Source organism: Lepisma saccharinum, chromosome 26 (assembly GCF_977018435.1).
Source record: "Lepisma saccharinum chromosome 26, izLepSacc3.1, whole genome shotgun sequence".
In the NCBI taxonomy this organism is placed as follows: domain Eukaryota; kingdom Metazoa; phylum Arthropoda; class Insecta; order Zygentoma; family Lepismatidae; genus Lepisma; species Lepisma saccharinum.
This window is the reverse complement of record NC_139254.1, coordinates 41,713,793-41,740,341: the sequence shown is the minus strand read 5'-3', so window position 1 is coordinate 41,740,341 and position 26,549 is coordinate 41,713,793. Positions and strand designations below refer to the sequence as shown.

The 26,549-nt window shown below is 36.1% G+C and overlaps 1 protein-coding gene across 2 annotated transcripts in view; it reads left to right on the top strand.

Moving 5' to 3' along the window:
* LOC145979539 (clavesin-1-like) overlaps nt 1–26,549 on the top strand; it is a 126,465-nt gene that overhangs the window by 35,802 nt on the left and 64,114 nt on the right. For both annotated transcript variants that reach the window (XM_083112505.1, XM_083112506.1), the window contains exons 2-4: nt 6,400–6,551; nt 13,408–13,499; nt 23,129–23,279. In XM_083112505.1, coding sequence (XP_082968631.1) covers nt 6,440–6,551; nt 13,408–13,499; nt 23,129–23,279 — 355 coding nt within the window. In that variant the 5' untranslated portion in view covers nt 6,400–6,439. The remainder of the gene's footprint in view (nt 1–6,399; nt 6,552–13,407; nt 13,500–23,128; nt 23,280–26,549) is intronic.

Below are 26,549 nucleotides of genomic sequence, written 5' to 3'. Positions count from 1 at the left end.
TTTCCTTACCTTGTACCTCAGTACGGTTCGATTGATTTCAAAGTTTTTAAATATAAAGTTAACACCTGAAAAATTAAAATAAGATAAGTTTGCAGTCAAATTTAAAATAAGATAAGTTAACCAGTGCTAATAAATTTAGAGAATAAAGAAATATATATTAAATAAATAAATTACGCAGATAAATTGAGCCTAGAGTCAGAAATAATTAAAAGTTGAGTTAAAATGTCTACTAATTAGACTAGGCAGGCTTAAAGTACGTGTTAGCTTTGAAGAACTGTTTGTTTCGATTGCCTAAGCAACATGAAAATCATTGCGATTTTAGTTATTTTAAACGGAATACTTCCACACGTAAAAGCTTCTAATTTTATTTATCTGTTGAACAAGTCCTTTGACTATCCTTATAATATAATTACAATTTTATTATTAACAACATTTATTATTAGTATTTTTATAATTTTCATAATCTGTTATTTTCAATGTCACCGCAAGAAATCTATTACTTATGACCATGAGTGTACCAACGAATTACCGTTAAGCAAACTTAATGATTCACCGCCCATTGAGCAGATTTACGACGATATTGCACCGATTGTTGAAGTGGTACCTTTGAAAACAATAAATCCGCCACTGCCGCCTCCACTGCCTCAGTCCATTATTATTCAACCTAGGGTACAAGAAGAAGTCCAGGATGCATCCAGAAATAGTTTAGTCACTAAAGACGACAGTATAGATTTGCCGAAGAATATTTTATCCGTTAAAGATAGAGTTCAGAAATTTGCCGTAAGCAAGGATCCCAATTTCGTTCAAAACAGTCGCAAAATGGAAAGTGAATTGCCTATTTCACACTGTGTTCAGCCAGTTGTAAAAGTTAAAGAGTCATTTGCGAATCAGTCACCAGTAAAAGTCGAGAAAGTTTCAAGTGTTACTTTAAAAGCAGAAAGTAAGCCAAATTTTCAGGTTACCGAACCTGTTGTATCGTTTACAGACCATATTTTTTACGACTTCACGTTCGCCTAGAATTTTATATTAATCACGATTTAAATTTTAAGTATAATTCATTTTTTTACGTTTCATTGTACCTTATGTAAGGTTTATTAGTCATTTAGTTTGCTAACAGCTTCCCAACTGTTGTTATTTTACCAGCACGGAAGTGTTCTAGTAACACGCTGTCGCTAGCGCAACGAAGTTTTTTTTTCTTTTCATTCAATTTATTACGTCATTTCAAAAGCCCTTGACTTTATTTCGAACTCCCGCAGCGCTTACTAAACCTTGTTCGTAATAATTTAAAGTTTTGTATACAGTTACGCGTCATTCAATGTATCAGCGAACCATCGCGTTGCATTTTCTCTCTCCGTTCCTTTGCCCGCTGCCCGAAGCAGCGATTTTTTCCCCTCCAACTCTCCGACGGCACCCGAACGTACCCGAAGTCGCCGATCACGGCAGCGAACTTGCAAGAGCTCTCGTTGTCGCCATAGAGAAATTTTCAGTTACGTCCAGCGACCACAAATGCAACCTTGCACAATTTAGAATGTTTGGTATCAGCGAATTCCTTTTTTGCACTCAAGCGCTCTCCCGAGTACTTTAAACACGCTGGAAGCTCAGAAAACACTTACCATAGGCTTTACATATTTTCTCGCATTCAGTGGCGGTCGTCCATTAAAATTTTATGGGATCAGTTTAGTTACGCATATAGCTATTAGAATTTGATTTTACGATAGAAGTTCATGTAAACAAGGTTAGGGATATTTTGTTCTATATAGATAAACTTTTGCCATAAAACGTCGCATTTATGCACTTCAGGTTAATCACGACCAATAAATTTCCAAAGGAACAACAAGATGAATTTTTGCGTTTTTTCTCGCAAAATTTTCCCGTTTTTCATAGAGATATTTATAGTAAGTAAAATTTTTGGGACATTGACGCACTTTTTCATTAAAATTAGGATAAAGATAAACGAAATTTTGATAAAATCAGGGAAATTTCTACAAAAGGGCAATTTTAGCACTTTATGCACTTAGAGTAATCAAGATTGTCAGCAACATGACCAGGCTAAGCCTCGGTGATTAGCACAGGCATGTGCAGCAAAAGTCGCCACGGCATCGTTAGCCTTTCCAAATTTAAACAGAGTGGTTTGCCACAAATGTTAGAATTTGAGAAATTATTATTTTTATTAATATTTATTATTAGGAAATTTAGCTCACTTACCCAATTTGCATCTTATTTGACAATCCAGCAATGAAATTCATTACTTCTTACTGATTAACCTAGTGTTAATGTTAGTGCAGTAGGTAATAACTATTAATTTCTATTTATATTCTAATATATTGCATAACTATTCTCTATCTATTTTGTTTAAACATACCTAAGGGATTGACACACCATTCTTATATGGGTCAAGTATACCTTTCCGCGGCGGGTCTGTTTACACGACCAAGTGATTTGAGGTATACGGCGGACTCAAGAAGTTTTGAGTGGTTAAATTTCTTTTGTTTAAAGGAAATTTGAAATTGAGAAAGTTTTTTATTATTTTTATTGTGTTTCAAATTTGAATTTCACTTTTTTAATTCCCTGATGCTATATTTTGTTACCACCTGGAGTTTCAACGAAACTCAGAAGTAGCATTTACTGAAAATTTTGTCTTATATTGCATTATATTCAACCACGGCAAATTGCACCGGCCTATCATTTATTAGGAGGCCATTAGAGGCTTGCCAAAGCAACCTTTTAGATACTAACAGCTTGCTTTGCGCAACACAAATTTTATATATTTATTTTAAGGGTTCACGACATAATATTTTTTTTTACATTTAAACAGAATTTAGAACATGCTTGCAACACTTACTTTTGTTTATTAATTTTACATTTTGTAATTTTGAAGTGAAGTCTATTACTGACAATAAATTATTTCAGTTTATCAGAACACGCAATGGTATTTTAATATCAGGTTCAGGTCAATTTATTGTCATTCAGAATTTGAATAATAATTTGAACACGCACAGATCAGTTCAGCTTAACGAAGGCCAATCTTTATTTTTTAATTATCAGGATTTTTCGCAAATTATTGTGGATCAACAAATTTTACACACAAGAATGTTAGCTTTCGAACAAGTAAAAATGAAGGAAATTGAGTTACTACCTAATATTCCCAAGAATTTATCTGATTTCACTATTCCCCAATGGACTCCACTTGAACTTGCTTTAAAACAACTTAATCAATCAATTAGTAAGAACATTTCATTTCAAGAATTAGTCCTAAACCCTTTGCCCATGTCGATATTAGATTTTGTTATTTGGAATGTTTTATTAACCGCAACCCTAGGATATTATTTGTATAAACATTATCAGCTTTCTAAACAGATTCATTTAGAGCAGCGCAGTAATAATTAATAGGTTAAGGCAACACATTAATCATGGACATTAATATTTTAATTACGGTTGGATATTTTATTTAAATTTTTCCTTATTTATTTTCAAAGAGTTATGGCAATTATTTTATCAATTTATTTTAATCATATTTTATTTTTGATGAGACAATTTAATTTAATTTTAAAAGAAAAGGCAGTGGAAATTAGTTGGTTTTGTGTACATGCATACTTGAATTATATATACCCATCCTATTGCAATTTCCTTTCTTTGTCATAATTTTCCCTTTATTCAACCTAACCTGTCTATACGGAACGCCATGGACAAGCAATGCCTACACCATCCATGGGCATTTTTCATGACGGACATCCGCAGGCAGTCTACTATTACCAGGCAGAAAGACTGAGTATCATTCTACGAGGGAGACATGCAGACATTTTAAGTACTATTTCAAGAAGAGACTCGTCACCACCAATTTGAGGGAGACATGCAGACATTTCTACTTATTACTGCACGGAGACTACCTTGTACAGGAAGGATGTACAACCATACATTTCCCAGTATAGCGGACTACACATTATCAACACCACCTAGTGATGGAGCTAAATAAAATTCCCCTCCACACTGTTTGCAGTTAAAACAACAACTTTTCCCCATCTCCCAAGTTCTACGGGTAATTTACTACATTTTTACATTGCCCCAATGCAGTCAAGACGACAAGCAATCCCGAAAGAAGAGGAAGCAGAGAAAACATACATTCTACAACCAGCAGTTCTGGTCACAAACAATAATTACAGAATTGTGCTACAGTGTTTCTACACATACACATGTGAGCTCCTATCATGTGTATCTATTTGGTCATTTAACATGCATTATGGGAAACAGTACTTTTCCATAGTCCTTATATACATTTTCAGTTTTGTGTCATGCATAAGAACTTGTTTTATATGCATTTAAGTTTACATTATACTGCAAGGAAGCGACAAGCATCAGTGGTGTCAATTGACCAGTGCATCAATTAGTGCCTAATTTTTTTTTACGATGAAATTTTGCACTTTGAATAATAAACGGACATGCAAGCAATAAAAAACATAATTACAGCACTTTCGAACATTTTAGAAAGCATGCTTTAGTGACAATATTTTATGCATATGTTTATTGCATGCAGATATTAGTGTGATACATTTTTTTTTTTCTTCTCACCAACATGGAATATTGAAAGCGACACATTTGTTCGCAGAACATTTATTTGATATTTAAACTCAAGCACATAGTTTTATCACTTGGAAGATTATTAATTTTGTGTGCAGTCATACAAAGGTATTCACCAAGCCATATATATGTATACAGTGTACAGTTTAATGTAGAAGAGAAAATTGAACGCTATAATTAAGTTTTTACCAGCGACAGTTTTCAGTGTAACCAATTACATACATTGAATATTGTATAATAATACATTGGAATGTGCAACATAGCCGTGCAAGTTCACATATTCAACGATGTTAGGAGTGTACTGGCTACGTAGTTCGTAAAACATACGCACTTTGATATGATCAGGTTTTCACACGGACAAAACAGTGAGATGTGACAATGTTTTACATGCTTACTTACGTGTACTTACTTGTGCACCTTTTTAAGGTTTTTCTATTTATTTGAAGAGTCTATATCAAGTGCAATATAAACAAACATTGTGAATTTCGTTCTATCTTGCAAAGACGCTCCAGCCAGCCGTTTGCCTCGCGGAAGACACAGAGTCGTTACCGCGTGGCGAGGCATCACAGACTCTTGACTAGGAGCAGGTTGATGAGCAATTATACATAATACACATTACGTACACGCACATGTGATACATTAAGAGTTTTATCACTTAACGACACGAACGTTTGTGATTTCTAGTCCTATAATAGTATATATTATTGTTTTTTACATCGTATAAACATACGAATTTGTTAGTATTAAGGGTATTATTCATTTTAGGGTTTAGGGAATAAAATTTTTTTTTTCATTCAGGCTACGGCAAACAAGGGAAAGTTATGTTTTGGTGGATTTTTTTGTATATTTGGTTTTTTATGAAAATATATGGAATTGGCGAACCTGAGTCATGTCAAGCTTTGCGATTTGACTTTTAAATTTTCAAAGGAGAAAATTTTTCCTAGGAGGCGCGAACGTATCAATCCATAGGATTGTATGTTTATTTTATTAAGTCTCTCTGAACGCTTCAAGTTGACCAGGGCATTCACTTGTTTTTCTCAGCTGTCTCAAGCCTCTTAGGCATGTTTACAATGCATTGTGTTGTGCCATGCAAACCTCCTGAGCATTCAGGAAACAGGTAACACTTCTGGGTTTGGTGTCAGCGGTTTGCATGGTAGCAATTATAATAAACACGATTCGGCGATTCGGCATCGAGGAAGAGCTCGATGGCCAGGGAAGATAGAGGTGAGACAAGCTGGGAAGTGACGGGACTTTGGGAATTGAGTTGGTAGAGAGAGGAGGTCAGCAAGGCAGGAGGTCGATAGTGGAAGCACGCTTTGGTCAACAAATAGGAGAGAAGCTCACAGAGGACTTCGCTATTTTCATTCAGCTAAGAGACTTCAGTTAGACAGGTAATTATCCTACACCCAGCCATGATACAGGTTCAACGGTTCACAAAATCCAACGAGTTGCCATTGTCTTTTCAGTAGTTTAATTCCTTTGTGTAATTTGTACCTTTCGCATGCCAAGCAATAACTCGTCATGTCAATGACGAGTGGTCTCATCAAGAGGATGAATGATGAGTAGTTTACATCACCCCATCAATTAACTGGTTCAGATCCCTTCATTCTATAGAATGACACGATAGATTGAGAGAATTATAGCAAACTAAGAGTCTTCTTTTGTGCTTCTAATCAGAAAATGGAACGTATACGTCTACAGTAATCGAAACATTTAACATAGCGTAATTTCCCTCCTCTACCTAGCTATCACAAACTTCTGTATTTATAAGTAGAGTACGTAAATATTCGACTTGAATAATATTTGTTCATTTCTTAATTACAGTTTTCAAATACACAACAAGGGGAATGGTGTAGTTGCCGAAATGGAATCGAGTACTACAGCGAAAGTTCCTTCCTGTGCGGAGGAGTATGACAAAGCTTTAGGAGAACCCGGAACCAAAGAAGCCTTACAGAAGTTAAGACAACTGATTGTTGGTAAATGATAAATGTAATTGACAAGAAGTAGACTGAAACGATGTTGTTATAATTAAAGCCAAAGGTCGGTGTTAGACCTATTGCTGTAACACAGGTCTTATATGTGATAGTCAATTTTATATTCATTTAATATTAGTCTCAATACCAGATATCACTAAGATTTTTAAATATTTGAAAGAAACCTAACCATAAGATGCTATATTCAATGGTTTAGTTTTCAAGCAACCGGGGTTGTTTCTTTCTGTTGGCGTCACATGTTCTTGGAATTTAGATTGATATTTTAGCATATGAATTTAGCAATCGCAATGATTGTTTTTAAATACTTAATTTTAACTCACATTAGAAAGACATGAAATGAAGAAAGGAATAAGTGTGTTGTCATAACTTGTGACATATTGGAGCAGCTTGTGACATACAAAGGGCAAGTTGCGATGTCAAAAAGCATTTTCGGATTACATGTTGTAGTCACTGTATAAATCATAACTGTGTTGAAAAATTAAGTTTGATGATTAAACGTATCATCAATTAAATGTTTTCGATGAAAACTTGTGCAATTATGTAAGTTCCTATTTCTAGTGATGAATAATTCAAGTTACATTTGAGGCAACATTTGAAGAGGATGTACCATAAGAAAGGGCTCATATAGGTTCCAGTAATATGTTAATATGTATATGTATATGTGTAGCAGTTGTAGCCCCGTCGGCTTGTAATCAAGGGGTCCCGGGTTCGATTGCCGGTGGAGGCACATAGTGGCTCGGATCCCACTTTAAACTTTAGGTCCAGTCCCGATTAGCCTTACTGTGCATAAAGTGGACTTAAAACAATAAACAAATCCAATATATATATATATATATATATATATATATATATATATAACAAAACAGGATATTCCATTAAAAATGAAGTTTTTTTACAAATCTGACATTACAATTTACTTATTTCCAAACACAAAAATGTGAAATCATGCAAGAGAAGAGTCAAGACAAAAATGTGATTGTTAAAACAAATTGCTGGTTAAATATCACAAAATAGATTTTGTTGCTATGTTAACATAAGCTTATTTTGTTTTTAAACACCTGGATGGCCGTATCAGGAGCAGATCAGCTTTCACGAAAATCATGTCATGATGAACAACTCGTAAGAGATACGCAATCAACGACAACACCAGTCGAAGGAGCATTAAAACCTTAATAGAGTACGATGGTTATCATGAAAACAGTCTTTGCAAAATGTGTATAAAACAAAGGGGACTTACCAAACAAAATCAGGAAGAGGTCACAAGAAAAACGCAAAACAGGCAACTGACGCCATATTGCTCAACATGCTGGATGGGAAAAGATCACGTGGAGAACCCCCTCAGGAGCATATCAGGAGCATCGCCATAACAGGGTGATCTACCTTATATACCTTATATACAGGGTGACTGGTAATTAGATGTATTCCCTGAAAGGGGTTAAAGTAGAGACAATTTGCAATAAATTTGACCATATGATACCCAGTCCGAAAATTAGTAGTTTTCGAGATAATCGAGTTTCAATTGTTTTTTTTTTAAAAAAATGACAATTTTCCACATAAAAAGATGAATTGAGAAAAAACTGCTCATTGTATGGAACTTATTTCAGCGTTTTCTGATAGCTAACAAATAAGTGGTTCATTTTAAAAAAAGTTTATCCCAAATAACAATCACATGTAAGTAACGGGTGGGTCTAAACTTACAAGTGATGACAAAAAATGCACTCTTAGTTTACTTGGCAACGTATTAATAACAAAAATGGTATGACACGAAGCGTACAAATTTCGTAAATTACTTCCTTGTGACATCTGCTATCCAACAAGGTACAAATGTTGCTAACATTCACATTTGTGTACAAGAAATAATACTTCATTCATCTTCATGTGAATGGAATCAATGAACAATACAATTAAAGAACATTACACACCTTGCTCAAAGTGGGCACCTCCGTTACGAATGCAGGCACGCAGGTTTTTACGGACATTTGTTCTCTTAACTTGTGATGTGATGGTGTCCTTGATGTGTTGACCAGCTGTTAAGATCCTCTCCCTGAACTCTTCTTGCGAGTTTACCGGTGTCGTGTCATGTGGCTCCAAATGTAGAAGTCGCAAGGCTTCAAATCGGGGGATCGAGCCGGCCAGGGAAACGGGCCGACTCGGCCAATCCATTTCTTTGGGTAATTTTCATCCAGCCACTGTCGCACGCCCAGGCAGAAGTATGGATGGGCGTAATCAACAATCATTTGATCGAGCCATTTTTCTTGCCCCAAATCTTAAATGGCATCACTTATGAACATTTTTTGAGGAACGGGATGGCAATGTTGTTGGAGGATGTGCCTCTAGGTATAAGACGTGACATGATTTATCAGCATGATGACTGCCCAGCTCAATACCCCGATCGATTTGACGACTTGCGACTTTTACATTTGGAGCCACATGACAAGACACCGGTAAACTCGCAAGAAGAGCTCAGGGAGAGGATCTTCACAGCTGGTCAACACATCAAGGACACCATCACATCACGTGTTAAGAGACCAAATGTCCGTAAAAACCTGCGTGCCTGCATTCGTAACGGAGGTGCCCACTTTGAGCAAGACGTGTAATGTCCTTTAATTGTATTGTTCATTGATTCCATTCACATGAAGATGAATGAAGTATTATTTCTTGTACACAAATGTGAATGTTAGCAACATTTGTACCTTGTTGGATAGCAGATGTCACAAGGAAGTAATTTACGTAATTTGTACGCTTCGTGTCATATCATTTTTGTTATTAATACGTTGCCAAGTAAACTAAGAGTGCATTTTTTTGTCATCACTTGTAAGTTTAGACCCACCCGTTACTTACATGTGATTGTTATTTGGGATAAACTTTTTTTAAAATGAACCACTTATTTGTTAGCTATCAGAAAACGCTGAAATAAGTTCCATACAATGAGCAGTTTTTTCTCAATTCAACTTTTTATGTGGAAAATTGTCATTTTTTAAAAAAACAATTGAAACTCGATTATCTCGAAAACTACTAATTTTCGGACTGGGTATCATATGGTCAAATTTATTGCAAATTGTCTCTACTTTAACCCCTTTCAGGGAATACATCTAATTACCAGTCACCCTGTATATATATATATATATATATATATATATATATATATATATATATATATATATATATATACACATACAAATATATTGTAGCGTGACGTCGGGTAAGGTACGGGATCGAGTCACGCCGGGACGTAGCTCAGATAAATACAATAGGTCTTAAGTTTGACTTGGCTAACCACCTCTACCCTTAAGGAGGCTGATGAAGGATTGTTGGGAGCCTGTGTTGTTGAACGCTACTCACCCCTTGCTGTTGGTCTGGCCCTCGGCTTCTGGCGTCGGCGACGGTGACAGGTGTCCGCTGGAGAGATCGAAGATGACGATAAGAGACGGCAGGCAATTCGGCGACTTGTTTTATTCTTGCAGATTCTTCGGTTGGCTTAATCCGGACTGCTTATGGACTTCTCGCTTGTTGCCGCCTCGTAGTGTCGCGATCTCTCAGCAGGCCGTCGTCCTCTTCTCGTCGATCAGTTTGGTGGTGATACTGGAGCGAAGTGAGAGATCGATTTACTGTCTCCAGCGGTTTTATACATTGGATTTGAGTCATAGGTTGGTGGACTTTGCACCTCCACTGTGCACCTGGGGTATCCCTGGATGCAGATGGAAATTTACAGTGGAGGTGCACTCACCGCTGGCGAGGGCCGTTGCCTTGCTGACCGTGCAGAGCCGAGTGGAAAATTCTTGTTGCTCGGCTCTGCATCCGGTGGAATGTGGGGTGAATGAGCGTTCAACTTGCGAGCTTCAGAGCGATGTTTGAGGCAAATTAATGTTTCGACTTTTATGCTCCCAATTCCTTCATCAATATATAAATGTAAATTTACCAACTCCTAAAAAATCAAGTTACCAACTCCAGAATCATCATCATCATCATCATCTCATTCATATAAAAAATATTATTTACAATTTCTGATCGATTTTTCTCCTTTATTTTATTCTCTAGGCTTCATTCTTCGTAGATAGCATAGCTAACCTAGAATATAACCTCCTGATATATACCGTTATAATACATTTCCTATAGTAACACAATACAGCTAATGTAGTGCAAGATAGTAGTAATTGATATATAAAATTGGTAAAACAATAACATAACACTGTTTACTTTTGAAAATCGCATCAGGTAGATAGTACATGGGATTTACCTTCTAGTATTTAAGGAATTGCTGTCCGTAGTCTATCTGCAATGTTAAGTGTTAGGAATCTACACAGTCTGACTGATTGTGATTTGTGATTTGGTGTTTTAAGTCCACTTTATGCACAGTAAGGCTAATCGGGACTGGACCTACAGTTTAAAGTGGGATCCGAACCACTTGTGCCTCCACCGGGTATCGAACCCGGGACCCCTCGATTACAAGGCAATGACGCTACCACTGCGCCATGTGGAAGGCCCTACAGTCTGACTGACTACCAGGCAATGGACAAACAATCGAAATTAAAATTTTGCAAAACAGGCCGAAATAGTATTGTGCCGCATCGAAAATCTGGCAAAGACGGATGCGTACAGAGGAGAGGGAGTAAGTTCGGTCCGTAGGAGATAACTCACCTGTTTCTCCGGGCATCAGCGCTTCCACTATAAATCCGGGCATAGGGCAGCATTGGCTCCTCTTCAACTTAGAGGCCGGTGTCCTCGTGATCAATTTCCTTTTATTTCGACCGAGGCCTTTTCATTTCTAAACATTCCTTAAAATGCTTAGAAATACGCCACGACCCTGCAGTGAGTTCTTAGTAGGGTGTCCCTGGCGAATTTGAGCCACTGACCTTGTACTTTCTTCTTCAAATCTGCAACCTTTCTGAAACGATATTATCCCTGAATATCACCAAATACAGGAGAGTTTCTTTGGTTGTTAATGTCTTATCCGATCGTACTCCTTCATAGCGGACTACGATTCATTACAGATCAAAAACCCTGTCGTATATTTCAAATTCAAAGAATACATGTTCGTCCATTTGTCTTGAAAATCTATACATTCTTCTGTAACTTCTCAATTGTACCACAGTAACTGCGCTCGAATTCTATCTTCTGGTTTCGGGTAAAAATGTAAAGCATTCGGAGACGTTGGTAGGCGAATGTGAGGAAATACATTTCGCTCTAAGCGAAGAATGGAATCCACAACATGCCAACGATTGCGCAGTGCAAACGTTTACCATATTTAATCAATTGGAAACGCAACTTCGTGTGTTTTTTCATGTATTATTCAATTACTGGTTATCAGGCTGCTTAATTGAAGCCAGAGGGCGTATGAATACCGTGTTGAAAACCTGTGCTATATACCTCGATAGGGAGTATCTTGAATAAAAAAGTTGGTCTTGCCCCTTCGAAATGTTTGTTTTGTTACCAAATATTTCAAACGACTGAAGTTTCATTTTCGTACACATAATGGGATTAAAATGTGTGAAAAAATATGTTAAAGATTTCAGAATTTCAATTAATGTACATCAGAGCCCCTTTACTGTTTAAATTGACTGGTACTTAGGTACATGACTAACAAAAATATAAAGAATTAATTATAATTACATAGATGGAAATTAACCCCTTACACTCGTTTTATTATTTTATTTACATTCTAAATAATAGTTATAAAATTCACAAAAAATATGTGTCAGGAATGGACAAAATTAATTATTATAATCCCTTTTTTGAAAGCCATGAAGAACATAAATTCTAGATCTTGCAAGTAAGGATTTTCTAGTGTTGGTTCAAATGGCCTTAAAAATAGACGAAAGAAATATTTATTATTATTATTATTATTATTATTATTATTATTATTGATTAGACAATTTCATTAGAAACATTTCAAATTTGATTGTCTGTAAAAAGTTTGCTTTCTGTTGAATTTATTCACAGCTAGTCTAATTCGAATTAACGTATGCTTCCACGGGCCATCAAATGCGAGAGCCATCTTTTACAGGGCTGCAGTGTTATTACAAATCCAGCAGGATAACCTCTTATATGTCGGATACAATTCATTTGATCGTATCGAAATTAAGAACCATTATTTTAATATTCAGACAAAAAGGTGGTATTTGGATAGTTGTAACTATCGATGACTGTGATTTTTAATATATTGAAGTTGGTCATGAAAATAAGTAATATGTCATTAGAAGGTCTTGAAATGAATTCCACCCCCCTTGATTTTTAATGAAAAGTGAAATATGAGTAAGTTTAGAGTGCTGTCTCTTTAGAAAGCAACAATATTCCCAATGTTATTTTTATAGACATAATATAAGGCTGTTTTCTTATAAACATTCAATTATTTTTGATGGGACATTATTGCTTTCCATTATTATGCGACAACAAATTGTGTTCAAAATGCAGTTTTGACAGTTTTCTTCCCTTATATTATCTTGATTCAGCGAAAGTACACCTAAGCATTTGCATACTGGACGTTGAAGCTCACTAATAGGACAAGCTAACTGACGTAGCTCATTACTTGGATATTGGTTATGTTACAAGATATAAACTGTTAATACTCGATATTGCAAATATTCCCAAAATTAAATTAGGTCCATATAAAGAAAGCATCACGCCAGAAAGAAACTAAGTCTGTCATACTTTAGATGAGTAAACGTACTAACATAAGGAGAAGGAAAAACATTTGGGCCTTGTTTCAAATTGGAGAAAAAAAGAATGAAATGTTAAGAAAGGTCAACGTTATATCTCACACGTTCTCTCATATACAAGTGTTATTTATATATACCTGCAACGTCTGTAACGCATTGACTCCATTTATTTTCTTTTGTAGATGAGGCGAACTTGAAGGTTGGACTTGATGACCACTATTTGATGAAATTCTTATGGGTTAATAATTTGAATGCAGAGAAGGCTTTCGAAAAGGTAAATGTTTAGAATTAAATGAGTATTTCAAGGGGCCGCGAGGGGTGACGAATAACACACGTTGCTGTATCTGTATCGATTAACAAGTTATTGCTCTTAACAAACACCATAATTTATTTGATGTTGCGCCAGGGATTTTGGCATTTCAAACTATACAGGGAGTCTCAAAATCACTACATATTTTAAAAGAATAATTGAAATAAAAAATTACCAACGTGAAAAAAAATCTCTTCAAAAACAAAAATCAGGTCTGAAAGGGTTAATATTTGGTACTATGGATGTTCATATTAACCCAACTACTGTGAAGGTGTCTGTCAATCCGCTATTTTGATTCATAACTGTGAACAAGATGTTTTGCTGTTTTTAATTGCTGACGCGTTTAACGTTATTTGATATGGTTAGAGAAGGATATTGTAAAGTATTCTTCAATTATTAATGTTTAATTGAAGAAGATTAAGACATGAAAAATGTATTTATTTCAAGATACATGTCGCAAAGAATTATACCACTCGCAATTCGAACTGGCGGCTGGGAGGCAACAAATCAGTCATCATTTTTATTCTCTTCGACTGACATCGGACATTTTCAAGTCACAAGATACAGAAAGTTCCTTGCGATAAGAAACAAATGACCGTCAGATAAACTGCATGTTGCCAAACGTACTGCAAAATTGGTAAGAGAGAGAGAGAGTTGATGAACGTCGTTACTGGATAAAGATTTACAATAGTAAACAAAGGACGGAAAATTAGTACACATAACACCCAAACACTGTACAAAGTAGCTAATAAAAATAACTGGCAAAAACAGACCTTCGATTGGCAACGTTGTAATTGGAGAGCGATGTTACCCCTACAGCTCTGACTTCGTAACGAAGGTTTTTGACTCTCCTAGAAGCACAAACCTCCGAAGTTGGGCCTTTGATCAGTATAGGGTCCTACTATAGAGTGTTTCTACAGAGCTCAAAAAGCGAAGTTAAAGATTAACTTCCGGCGAGTATCGTTCTCATTGAACAAAATGCATTGCTGCTGCATTTCGCCTGCTGAAATAATACGATCATGTCGATTAATCGGTCTGCATGTGTAAGTAGTGGCTTTATCACGGAACAGATCTCGTTGATGAAATTGGTACTTCTTCCATGTTCATCATTAATGATATACAGCTCAAATGGATACTTGAACAAATACTCTAAATTCGATACAAAATAATTAAGGGTTTCTAATGACACAAACTTACACTAAAGATGACAACGTTGCATTCAAAAATTTATTCTCACAAAATTAAATACCCTGTATAACGACTGATATTTGGGAAGGAATTTTAACACGTGCACAGAAGCTCTACTCATATTCGGCAATTAATGAATATGAATTTCCCATTACACTTTATATACCAAATTGGGCAAATTAATTAGTGCATATGTGGAGAATATGAGGCATTCTTGTTAGATGACATGTTTTGTTCTTGCTTGTTTCACTAAACAGTGACGATTTTAAACGAGCTGCTAATATTCCTATGTTTTATTTGAATCTAGATATCTGTACTTGTCCGAGAAAATCAGAATTTTCATATCATACTGTGAAAGTTTTTACAAAGACCTAGAGTCTCATATGTAACACAATCCAGTGCCTAAAGAAATGAATTCATATCTACTAAGTTTGCACATTCAGAGCATGTTTATTGATTGGTACAGATCTCCTAGAACATGTTGGAACTTCGAAGCTTGTCTTATAAACGTAGATCTAACTTGTTTAGCGTGTTATCTGTAGTTCGTGTTCCCCTTATGATAATTTCTGTCAACCATTTATCACATAAATCACCATGATCTTCGATTTTTGTGAACACCGACGTTAGAAGATAAATGGGGTGTCCATCGCATCGCAGCATCCCGTCATCAGCAATTTCATGGCGCATGTCATGCGGTCTGTACCACGTTGAACGTCTAGTACTTCAGTTAAGCAACAGCTGACTTCCAGTCTTCCCTGAAGACACCAGGCGAGGTCGGATCTCCGGGATACAGTTGATCTGATTAGATTCAAGGACCAGGGCACAGCTCCAGCTAAACACTCGAAGAACTGGCAAGGATTTGAAAGACGACGAGGAAGTGCCCATCGATTCGGAATAAGGACGAAGCAGTAGGATGGATGACCCTAGGCAATTGAAATCGAAAGTAATTTTTCTTTCTTCTCTTCGGAGTTCTGTATTCGGTAATTTTGAGTTTTTATTGTTGGAAGTTTACGAGAACATTTATGTCGAAATATATCATAAAACTTGGCCATTTCTGTTCTGTGTCTGATTTGGTGTGGTTTGTTAGGCTCAGTTTTTTTTTCATCGCGGTTGAAAGAACATTTCAAAGTACGTCGGGTCCTGTAATCATTATTGACAGCAGTAGGGTGCAGGCTTTCAGCAAACTAACATTCTCTAACCGTTTTACGTGAAAAACACAAAAGCGATAATATTAATACTTTCAAATGTTCCGCGTTGTTTCTATAAAATACATAATTAAATCCGTGCATACCTTCTCTTTGCTATACATTAAAACCAGTTATAACACCATGAAGCCTTGTTTCCATGATTATGAAAAAACATAAATATGCTGACCAAGGCAGTAATTTATTTTATTAAAAACATAAACTAAACGTAACGTTTCAACCTTCTAGCAAGGTCTTCATCAGACTCTGTATCAAGTACAAAAGTAACAAGATACACAAAAAGGGCATTATATATACACAAACTTTACTCCCTCCAGACTATTAGAAAGTTGTTAGGAACTTTCTAGCAGGTGGCTTTCACTTTCCAACTGTACTTTCACCTAAAAGGCTAAACATAATTACTTTCATATAGAATGTGAAGAGATATTCCTTTAGAATATCTCACGCTCTTTTTCCTTAATTTTTCTCCCTTCTCCTCTCCTCTTTCTCTCTTGTCCTTTCCACTCTTTCTAACACCTTCTTTCATTCTTTGTTTAACTTCAGTCCCCCATTCCAGTTCATTGTGTCTTCTTCACCTTTCTTCTCTATTTCCTTGGCTTCCTTCCATTATCTCACTAGCATTCTCTTCTCCCTTCCTATCTGCTTAGCCTCATCCCACTCTATGTCATGTCCTGTTTCTCTTGTGTGTTTAAATATCGCATTTCTCTCTCTCTTAAGTCGTACATCATCCCTATGTTGTAATTATGGAAGTAATTATGTTTAGCCTTTTAGGTGAAAGTACAGTTGGAAAGTGAAAGCCACCTGCTAGAAAGTTCCTAACAACTTTCTAATAGTCTGGAGGGAGTAAAGTTTGTGTATATATAATGCCCTTTTTGTGTATCTTGTTACTTTTGTACTTGATACAGAGTTTGATGAAGACCTTGCTAGAAGGTTGAAACGTTACGTTTAGTTTATGTTTTTAATAAAATAAATTACTGCCTTGGTCAGCATATTTATATTTTTTCATTAAAACCAGCTGTTTTACAAGTTGGAAACAATCGTGGAAAAAGTTCAACTATTTTTAGATTACTGAGGATCTTTAAGGTTAGACTTATAATTCCTGTTTTTGTGTGACATATTACTTGATTTAAGGATATATTTTGAATAGTTTGCGTGTGCATATTTTCAGAAACTGAAGTGTTTAGTATGCTATTCAGTTAAAAGCAGAATTTTCATTTTCGCGTTGTGTCAAGTTGAGCTTTCGTTTATTTTTCAGTTGCATACGTATGCACACCATTCATTGGAATATAGAGTAAGCCTACAAAATATATCTTCTTAAGTAACGTTCAAGAAGATGGTTTTGGCATCAGTACATTTCAAATAAGACACAATATATGATACATTATTATTTTTAAAATGTCTGTAAGAGATACAGTGCGTCCGATAAATCGAACACTGTGCACTACGATCACTTCCATGTTATGTCTATAAATAGCTGTCCCAAGGAAAAAGTATTGCTGTTGAAAATATGTAAACAAACGAAAATAAAACACTTAAGATCAGTCATGTGCAGTACCGGAGATTGGGTTCCAAAAACGGGGAGGCAAGGTTCCGAACCTAGACGGTCAAAGACAGTATATTTCCCTCTGTAGGTAAGGTTTATCATAGTGCGGGTGCAAAAGTGGCGAAAATGGGAGGGCAAATGCCCTCTTCGCCCCTTTCATTGCTGCAACTTGTCATGTGTATGTTTACATACATACATAAGTACACATTTAAAAGAAACAATACAAAAGGAAACATTTAGAATAGAAATCAACTAATATACACAAAATTATTATTATTACAGTACAGAACACAGTCGTCTGATATCATTTTGTATATATGTACAACTGGAAATCTATCATGTAACCATTTCTAGAGCATATCGCCCTGTTCTTGAACCCAAAAGGGATCGGCTTTTCTCTAATGACCTATCTTGCGCAGTGTCTCCCGTATTAAGGAATCATACTCTCGTCGATGGAAAGTATTTCGTCCACACCCCCATGCTGTTTGAAAGATGAGGAAAGTTTCTCCAAATATGACCGTATCTTGTACAGACGATCGGACTCGTCTATTTGTGTATTGTCATTCAAATGAATATTATGCAGAATAGTTTAAAACTGAACAACCAATGCTTTCATAAAGTATCGAAGGAGTATATTTTTCTCTTGATCTAAACATAAGTTTGTTTGGATATTTTGCATAATCTGACAACAACAGACCACCAAGAACAACCAGAAGTTCTTCTTTCGTCAAATGAAGATGAAGATTTTTTTGCGAAGCATACAAGTTTGATTTATTTGTTGTAAGATTTATCATGTCTTCATTAAAAATAAATTATAAAAGTCCAATGGTGATTCACAGTTTCGTGCTTCTTCAGATGGTTCAATTGGGTAGCACTCAGTTTGTAATTTGAATGAAGGTAGACTTTTCTTCCACACTGGCCTTGATTTTTCTGAAGACATATTCTTTTTATTGAAAGCACCAGTGTTATGTGTAGTGGTAGATGTAGACGCTACATTACTGGATGAACCTTCACAATCAACACAACTTCATATCTTAGTTTGCACCTCACAAACACTCATTAGCGTATTTCGCCCAAAATTGTTTACATTGGCCGCATGCTCATCATCAGATTTATCACTGTCTTCGTCTGTATCCTTGCCATCCACTGATGGTGTACCATAAATGAGTTGTTCCTCCTCCTCCAAATCTTCATTCTCCTAAGTAGTCAAAATTTGATCCACAGTGAGGCTGAAAATTAAATTAAATTTAATTATTAAATTTAATTAAATTAAATTTTAAAGTGTAAAAATTATATTATAGTTAGATTATAAACAACTCAAATATGCGCATGCGCGGGTGCACAGGCACACACACATATGCACATGCACACACATGCACGCACACACATGCACACATACACACACTAATGCACACACACACGCACACATACCTATATATATGCTCACATTCACACGCTAATGCACAAACACGCACACACTTATGCCCACACACACACACACACACATACACATATATACATTGACAATATCTAAACATCAAAGTTATCGAAAATTTTACAGGAAATGGAAAATCTGTATAAAGTGCTCAATGTGCACAGAGTCCGATATATCGGATACACTTTTTTCTCTAGCAATAGAAGCTCAGGAATAAAACTAATGCACTAATTATTGTTACATATTTCATTACTAATGTTTCTTACGCATATTTGTCAAAACCCATCTCGGATATATATTAACTACTACATATGAATTGTAATTAGCTAACCCGCTACGTAGAAACGCAGTACAGCTCTCCCTCCATGTTTCACTCCCTTACAATTTGGCGGGAAATTTACAATGTTGCATCGCAGAGGTACCAAGGATCTAGATTTGATAAATATAACCAAATAGAGTACAGAAAATGCAAATATGTCAGCGCCCGTTTAATCGGACACCATGCATTAGTGGGTTTTAAGTTGCAATCATCGTACTTAGGATAAGGGTGATATGGATTATGATACCTTCCTGCAGGTTTTAGTTACATACATTATGATGGTAATTCAATAGTAAACACACACTCAGTCTCTCTCTCTCTTACACCCCCCCCCCTACACACGCATACACACACACGGTGGACAGTATACGATACTAGAATCAAAAATGTCTTCAGTAAGCATGGGGTAACGAGGCAATTCTGAATATGATCCTTCACTGAGTTGATTGATTGTTTGTTCTCATCATATGCTTGTCACGTGTGAGGTATCGTAGTCCTACTTAGTAACAAATATCATAATTAAAAGATTCACCTAAATACTCGGAGTGCGCAAGAAGACTATAATATACGTATGCTTGTATGTATATAATGTATGTATCTATATATATATATATATATATATATATATATATATATATATATATATACTGTATATTTGGCAGAGTTACAATAATTTTCCATTAATACGCTATTTTTGACTTGATGCACGTGGTTATTAGACTTATTAATTAATGAATAATGCTTTTTTATTTAATGAATAATATAGTGGTGTTGGATGTTGCAACTGTTATCTCAATTCGTAGTTACATGTCTATGTCGAAACTCTGAACTTTTGTTGTCGTGAACTTAATTTATGTATGTAAGCTTGCTTATTTCCAGGGTTTGACAGGTAATTTACTAGACACCTATGTAAATTATCTGGCGTAGATAACAGTTTATATGTCTGAGTAGAGACCCTTTTCCTTAATTCATTCAAGCAAATATATTTCACTGAGAACATTTCCGTGCATTATAATAAAGCATTAAATCACACTCTGACACTTTACAAGTACTGTTGTATATTAAGTGCAGTTGCTGAAATTACTTACTTACTTTAATAACAAAAAATATTTTCATATAATTCAATTTGGATTCTACATAGGCCTAGCGTGAAACAGGTGCTGAACTGATTCGAGCAAGAGTTCCGGAAACCTCCTCCAACACCACGCACAGCCAGAGAATCCCTACAGCTTCTGTAGAGTCACTTTCAGCAGCGCATCATCTCACGGATCACCTGTTCCCCACCAACTCACCTGATCTCACCCCTTCTAATGCGTTAATTACTCTTCTTTCTCATTGTTCCTATCCAAGAATGTTTCGGAACGCTTCAATCTCTCTATTTCTCTGCCTTCCTTATTCTTCTATTTCATTTAATGTCTCCTCTACGAAAATACACATGAAATATTTTTTCTCTTTCTGTCCCCAATGTTAACGCTGTGTACAATATTGTCAACTTTCGGTATACTTCTTTTCCGGAAATACTGTATATTCCTGTTGAAGATAATTTAGCCTCTTATGAGTGAGAAAAATATTTGTTAACATTTGTACTCCTATTTTAACTGAAACCAAAGAAGGATACCCAAAAATGATACATTTCTAACATAACAAGACAGTATAGTTTTGTAATTATTGTTACAGTTTCGACAGTTTATTGTTGATTGTGTATAAAACCTGGTAATGTTTCTTTAACATTTATTGAAATTTCATCCAAGTTAAAAAATCTGCTGGAACAATCCATCCGTTAACTCGATTGGATCCAGCCATCACAGAAGCGTGAGGGCATCTGGGGGTAGTTGAAATGAATGCAAGTTGATTACGAAAAACCATTGGGGACATCGAGTTCTGTTACTTCAATTAGGCCAGTTTCAACAGGGATTTCTTTCCAAATTTACTGCTGATGACGACTTCAGTATCTCGGAATTTTTCAGAGACGAAACTTAATAATGTTTTGACCTTTGAACTGTTAATATAAGTTTTATATTTAAGAGTCACATTTTGGAAGTGCGTTTTACGTCCACTTTAATGGAAAATATATCGTCAATTTATAGGGGACATTCCAACAGAATCTGCTCCTGAACCTCCTGAACCTCAATTACTTTATAAATTAAAAGCAATACTGCAACATTGTCCTATTTTGTGAGTGAACAATTTAAAATTGTTATTTGGGTAAAAGTTCTGGTATTAAATAATTAAGTTAGAAGGTAGAATGTTAATTTTCACATTTTGATTTACTTGTGTTTTGTATTTTATCCTACCCGTGACAGCAAAAAACAGTTAATTTCTCGTTTAACTGTTACATATCCCCCTGAACTCTACTAGAATATTGAAATTACCTTCAATTACCTTCTGTCTTTGTCTTAAATAACTTAATTCTCATCTTCGCACAATTCGTAGCGTTCCAACATGAACGCGAGAATCTTAAATAGGAATGAAACTTGCCCCTACGGATTAAAGCTATTTATGGTAGAGACAGCCCTGAAAGGCCAGGTATAAGTATCTAAATTAACATTAAGATAAACTCATGATTAGGTTTTATACTGACCTGAGCAATGCGAATGGCAGATAAGGGTGAAGTAAAGCTTACCCTGATCGCGTTTAGAAAATAGACCAAAGCTCCTGCTTCCCCGACGATTACCAGCAAGAAGACATCGTGTCGCTGTCATGCGCAACTATTTAAGCCTTTGCTTGGCCTCCCGTCACCTTTAGCCAAAGGCCAGTGTTCTAACCATTTCCTGTAAAAGTCTTATGCTACACATTTCTAAGCAGGCTCTGGCAACGTCTGCTGGGTGAATATTTCTGAAAACGGGCGAATATGCTACGAATTCACAGAATTTGAAATACATTTCTTGTTACGTGAACAGACAGTGTTTCGTCTGTCTCACCCGCGACAGAAAATTGTTCACTTAGAGCTATAAATCTGGGAAAGTATTTTGTTATGTAGTAGTTACGTTAAGTTTAATCCACAATGTTAGGTTCCATATTTCATTACAACAGAAGCTGTAATAAAATTGTTGTTTAACTATCAGTGAAATAGTTAATTTAATATAGAAAAATATAGTCCGCGTGTCCCACTCTTGACAATGGAACGCCCCATTGTTATGCGAACAACTGCATAATGTGCAGCCTCCGGGATTCGAAAGCAGGACCGTTTGATTGCGGAGAAATGTCGTTATCAGTCCACCATATGGGAGGCTAAGCTCACGTCGCTGTGATGATGTAAGCTCCAGAAACTCGTTTTCGATTTCCCAAATCTATGTTCAAGTGATAAGAGTATCATTTATATATTTATACGTGAGCAGGCAAGGACAAACGGAGTGTTCTACCGAGAACCTGAGAGCTATACGTGCACTACGGCTGTCTCTCCCACAAGACCTCCTGCCCCGCTCACTCCTTCCCTCACCTCTTGCAATAAAGCAAAAGTGTTTTTCTACTGTTACGGCGGCCGATCCTAATACTGGCAAGGGAAGTGGAGCAGGGAAGGAACCAATCCAGGACGATAAGAAACGCAGCAGCCAGTTGAACAAGGTACACGTAGTACTTCTTCCCGCCGCGCCGTGTCTCTGTTGTTGTCTGATTGGTCTGCGACGTAATCCCCGCTCCCCATAGAACTTGGACTGGCCGCCGTAAGAGTGCAAAGGACAAATAGTTGCTCTCAGTACTCCACCTGCACATCACAGCGCCCTTTCACAAATAAGACGAGGTGACAGGCATGAAGTAGAGAAGAGATCAATTTTAAATTTGTTAATATTTGTTGAAAAATACATTTTAAAACAATAGTAATTGCCTCTTGAAGTTTTACCTTTAAGGAATTGTTTTTATAGCAACAATGTAATTTTTAATATAATGTTATCTCATATATTACAGTTAACATTTTACTACAGGACACGATTTGATTACAAGCCTTATTTTTGCCATGAATCGCCCATGAAGTATCGACATGTATTTGGAGTAAATATATTCAGGCTGCTCAGAAACAGAGACAAAGATGGGAGACTCATTCTTGTGTATTACCAAGGTAAGAAGTGAAGTAAAAAGATTTATGAATGACTCATCAAGAACATATAGATAATGTAAAATTTAGGAATAGTTCCTATGGGTAATGTTACGACCTTCAATTATTTTGTTAGTGATATAGAAATACAGGCATATGTACAGCCACTGACACTTCTGGGTTGTAAGGAAACCATCGACTGTCAGTGGGATTGTTTCAATTCAGAAGTGCCCGTGACTTTACAAATTGTGTTCGCTTCAGCATATATTAAAGTGCCTCTCATAACATGTAATGTGGCGGCAACAAATACTCAACACATTTGTTTTTATTTCTTGCAACGTAAAATAAATGATGGGAGGTTTTTAATCCAGCGAAGTCTGATAGATCACAAGACGGAGAGAGAGAGACAATAGTCCAAGTCATTTACATTTAGACTTGGGCAAAATTGCTTTAGAAGGGTTTTAAAGAGTGTCCAGCTCAGAAATCATTGCTGAATAACATATCCAAGATCAGACCAATCGGACCACGGGAAACTTCATAAAAATGGATTTGCAATAAATTCAAAAATAAAGTAATTTACGCTTTTTTGGAGAGAGATAATGCTTTTATTTACATTCACAAAAATATACTAAAACTATATTTCAATAATATACCATTTCTTATTAAATAATATTTATAAAAGTTAACAATCGAGAAAATATCAATTACTTCAAATACTATTGATTTTTTTATTAATCTTTATTATAAAGTCAACTCAGAGTTTAGTTAATATTCTTCATCACTGTAAACACTGACGTACACGTGGTAAAAGCAGATGGGCTACACAGGAATTTTGGAAAAGTATATAAAAAAAATGAAATGAAAACAGTGAAGGACTTTTGAAAGACCAAAGTGATAACTAGAAGTTCCTTATTAATTAATCCCCAGATTTTCTATCTTTCAGATATACGATATATTTTATTATGTATCCTTCCGTAGAAGGTAGCTAAGTAATACTAATTTTTACAATTGCAAACGTACAAAAAGGAGAGTAAAACGAGAACCCTCCGCATTCTAGTGACTGTCATCATATTATTATTACATCTACTGGTTTGCAGAGACTTACCAAAAACTGTTGAACAGGAAGATCGATCACTCTTGCATCCACATTGTGAAGTAGCATATTTCGTCGTGCAGGAACAGCAAATCATCTAAAGTAGAAAATGTAAATGTACTGGGTGTACATGATAGTAGAAATTAATCTTTACGAACTCAACGCTTCTGGCCTTGATCCTCTCCTATGCTTCAAAATTTATCTTTGAAAATATGTGCGAAAGCTATGGTACTTTGTGGATGAATCAGTAGAAGACAAAACTCAGGTGTAAAAATTGGTGTGGCTGCAGCTATCTATTCAATTAACATTTGACGACATAGTGCGTTTGTGGATTCCAACGGCTCGCAGCCATACAATAAGAAGCATTCATTTCTTCCAATGGCTTCAATATCGGAGTTCAGTTTCCTTCATCAGTTTGTCTGATGATGAGGATTTCCAAATTGAACTCATTCTGCATATGATTTTGAGTGCTTGTTTTGGGTCCACTTAACTCACAGGTACATACAATTTAAATGTGGGATCATAAAAATGTTGTGCCTCCACCTGGTATCAAACCTAAACCCCATGAATACTAGGAGACGGACGATATTACTACGCCATCAGAGAGGAAAGGGAAATTCCGGATATATTATTATAGCCCGTGAAAACAGAGAAACAGGGGCAACTTGCGGATGTCAAGACCCAACAACTATTGAGTGCCGAGGATATCGTACACACTGTAGAGTTAGTCTAAAAGAAATAGACACTATCAAAGATTTAGAGAAACAAGAATATTAATAATAGGGCTGCAATACTTACATTGTTTGAAGATTACATCCTGAAGATTAGATTGGTAAGTTCAATTGTTCCATGTACGACCCTTTTGTAACACGACAGATAGCAATGCGATAGTCCACTTCTCCTCTTCAAGGACTTTTCCGCTTGCACAGACAACCAGTCTCCTTAAATTCCTTGCGCCAATCTTACATTGACTGCCTTGTGGGTGGTTGTTTGCCATACCGTGTTCTAAAATAACGCTGCACCATAGTAACAGAATATGTTTTTGCAAATTCACTCACACAGAAAGCCTTCTCGACTTGGCTAGCGACCATACTGCTCGACTTACGTCAAGGGTGCTCACATGATGCTGCCGTCACGAAGAAAAACGAAAAGCAGAGGTAGTGAACTTGAAGTTTTTCTATAAACAACACTACTAAATGCGTTTTAAAGTAACAAACAAATTTCAATTTCTAAATTTCTAAATTGTCTACTTATGTTAAGATAAATAACCATGCATTTGGTCGCTGCGATAGTACGACTTCAAACCATTGTCCTTGGCATGACACGGAAGCAAGTAGGGCTATTCTCCCTATTACTTTTATAGTTGCATTTTGTGATAATGTTACTCCACCACGAAATATGTCCAATGAACATCCCCATTTGCGATGTGCACAGTACACCTGTGCATCTTTAACGTTTCACCTATAAGGGAAATAATTCTTGGTTGTTGTTTTCATTAAACAGGATGTTCTTTCTTGCAGGCGCTGAAGTTAACAAACCTACTGGTCGTTGTGCAGACTCTTCTGAAGCTTCTGCTGTCTGTCCTTGATTCGTGGGAAAGCCTCTGTAGTCAACAAAGAAAACGATAGCTCTTCCATCTTTTTTCAGAGCGAAATCTACACAAGAGATTGCAAAGCAATTTAGGAGATATTCACCATCCAAAACGAACTGACTTGTACCCTCAATTTCTTTAGCATCTTCAATTCGTAACATTGCTGTTATATTTGAGTATTGCACAACTATAAGGGGAAGGAATGGTGTTTATGTTTAAGTGTTGGTTTGAGTTTACTTAAAGTTTGACTTTAAGCATATAATATATCAAAACCAGCAAAAACAAAAGAGAGCCACGCTTTACGCGGCCACACGCAGACCCTATTCCACGTGTGATGTTCCGTATAATAACAGGTATCCCTTGAGATACCTGTTAAGCAACAGACGAACTTTAGCCTAAATTTAAGAAGCAGTAACCAGAGGAGGCCTTGGTAGGCTTATGATTCACTTCAACGATAGAAGGTCAGACACCTTTGAACGACATATTTATTCATAAAAAAACACCGCTTGTGGCATAGCTACCACCAAACACGAGCATTTCACTGTACATAACACACAAAAAAGATATACAAAAGATTCTGTACTTACATACCAGCCGTTTTCACATTATA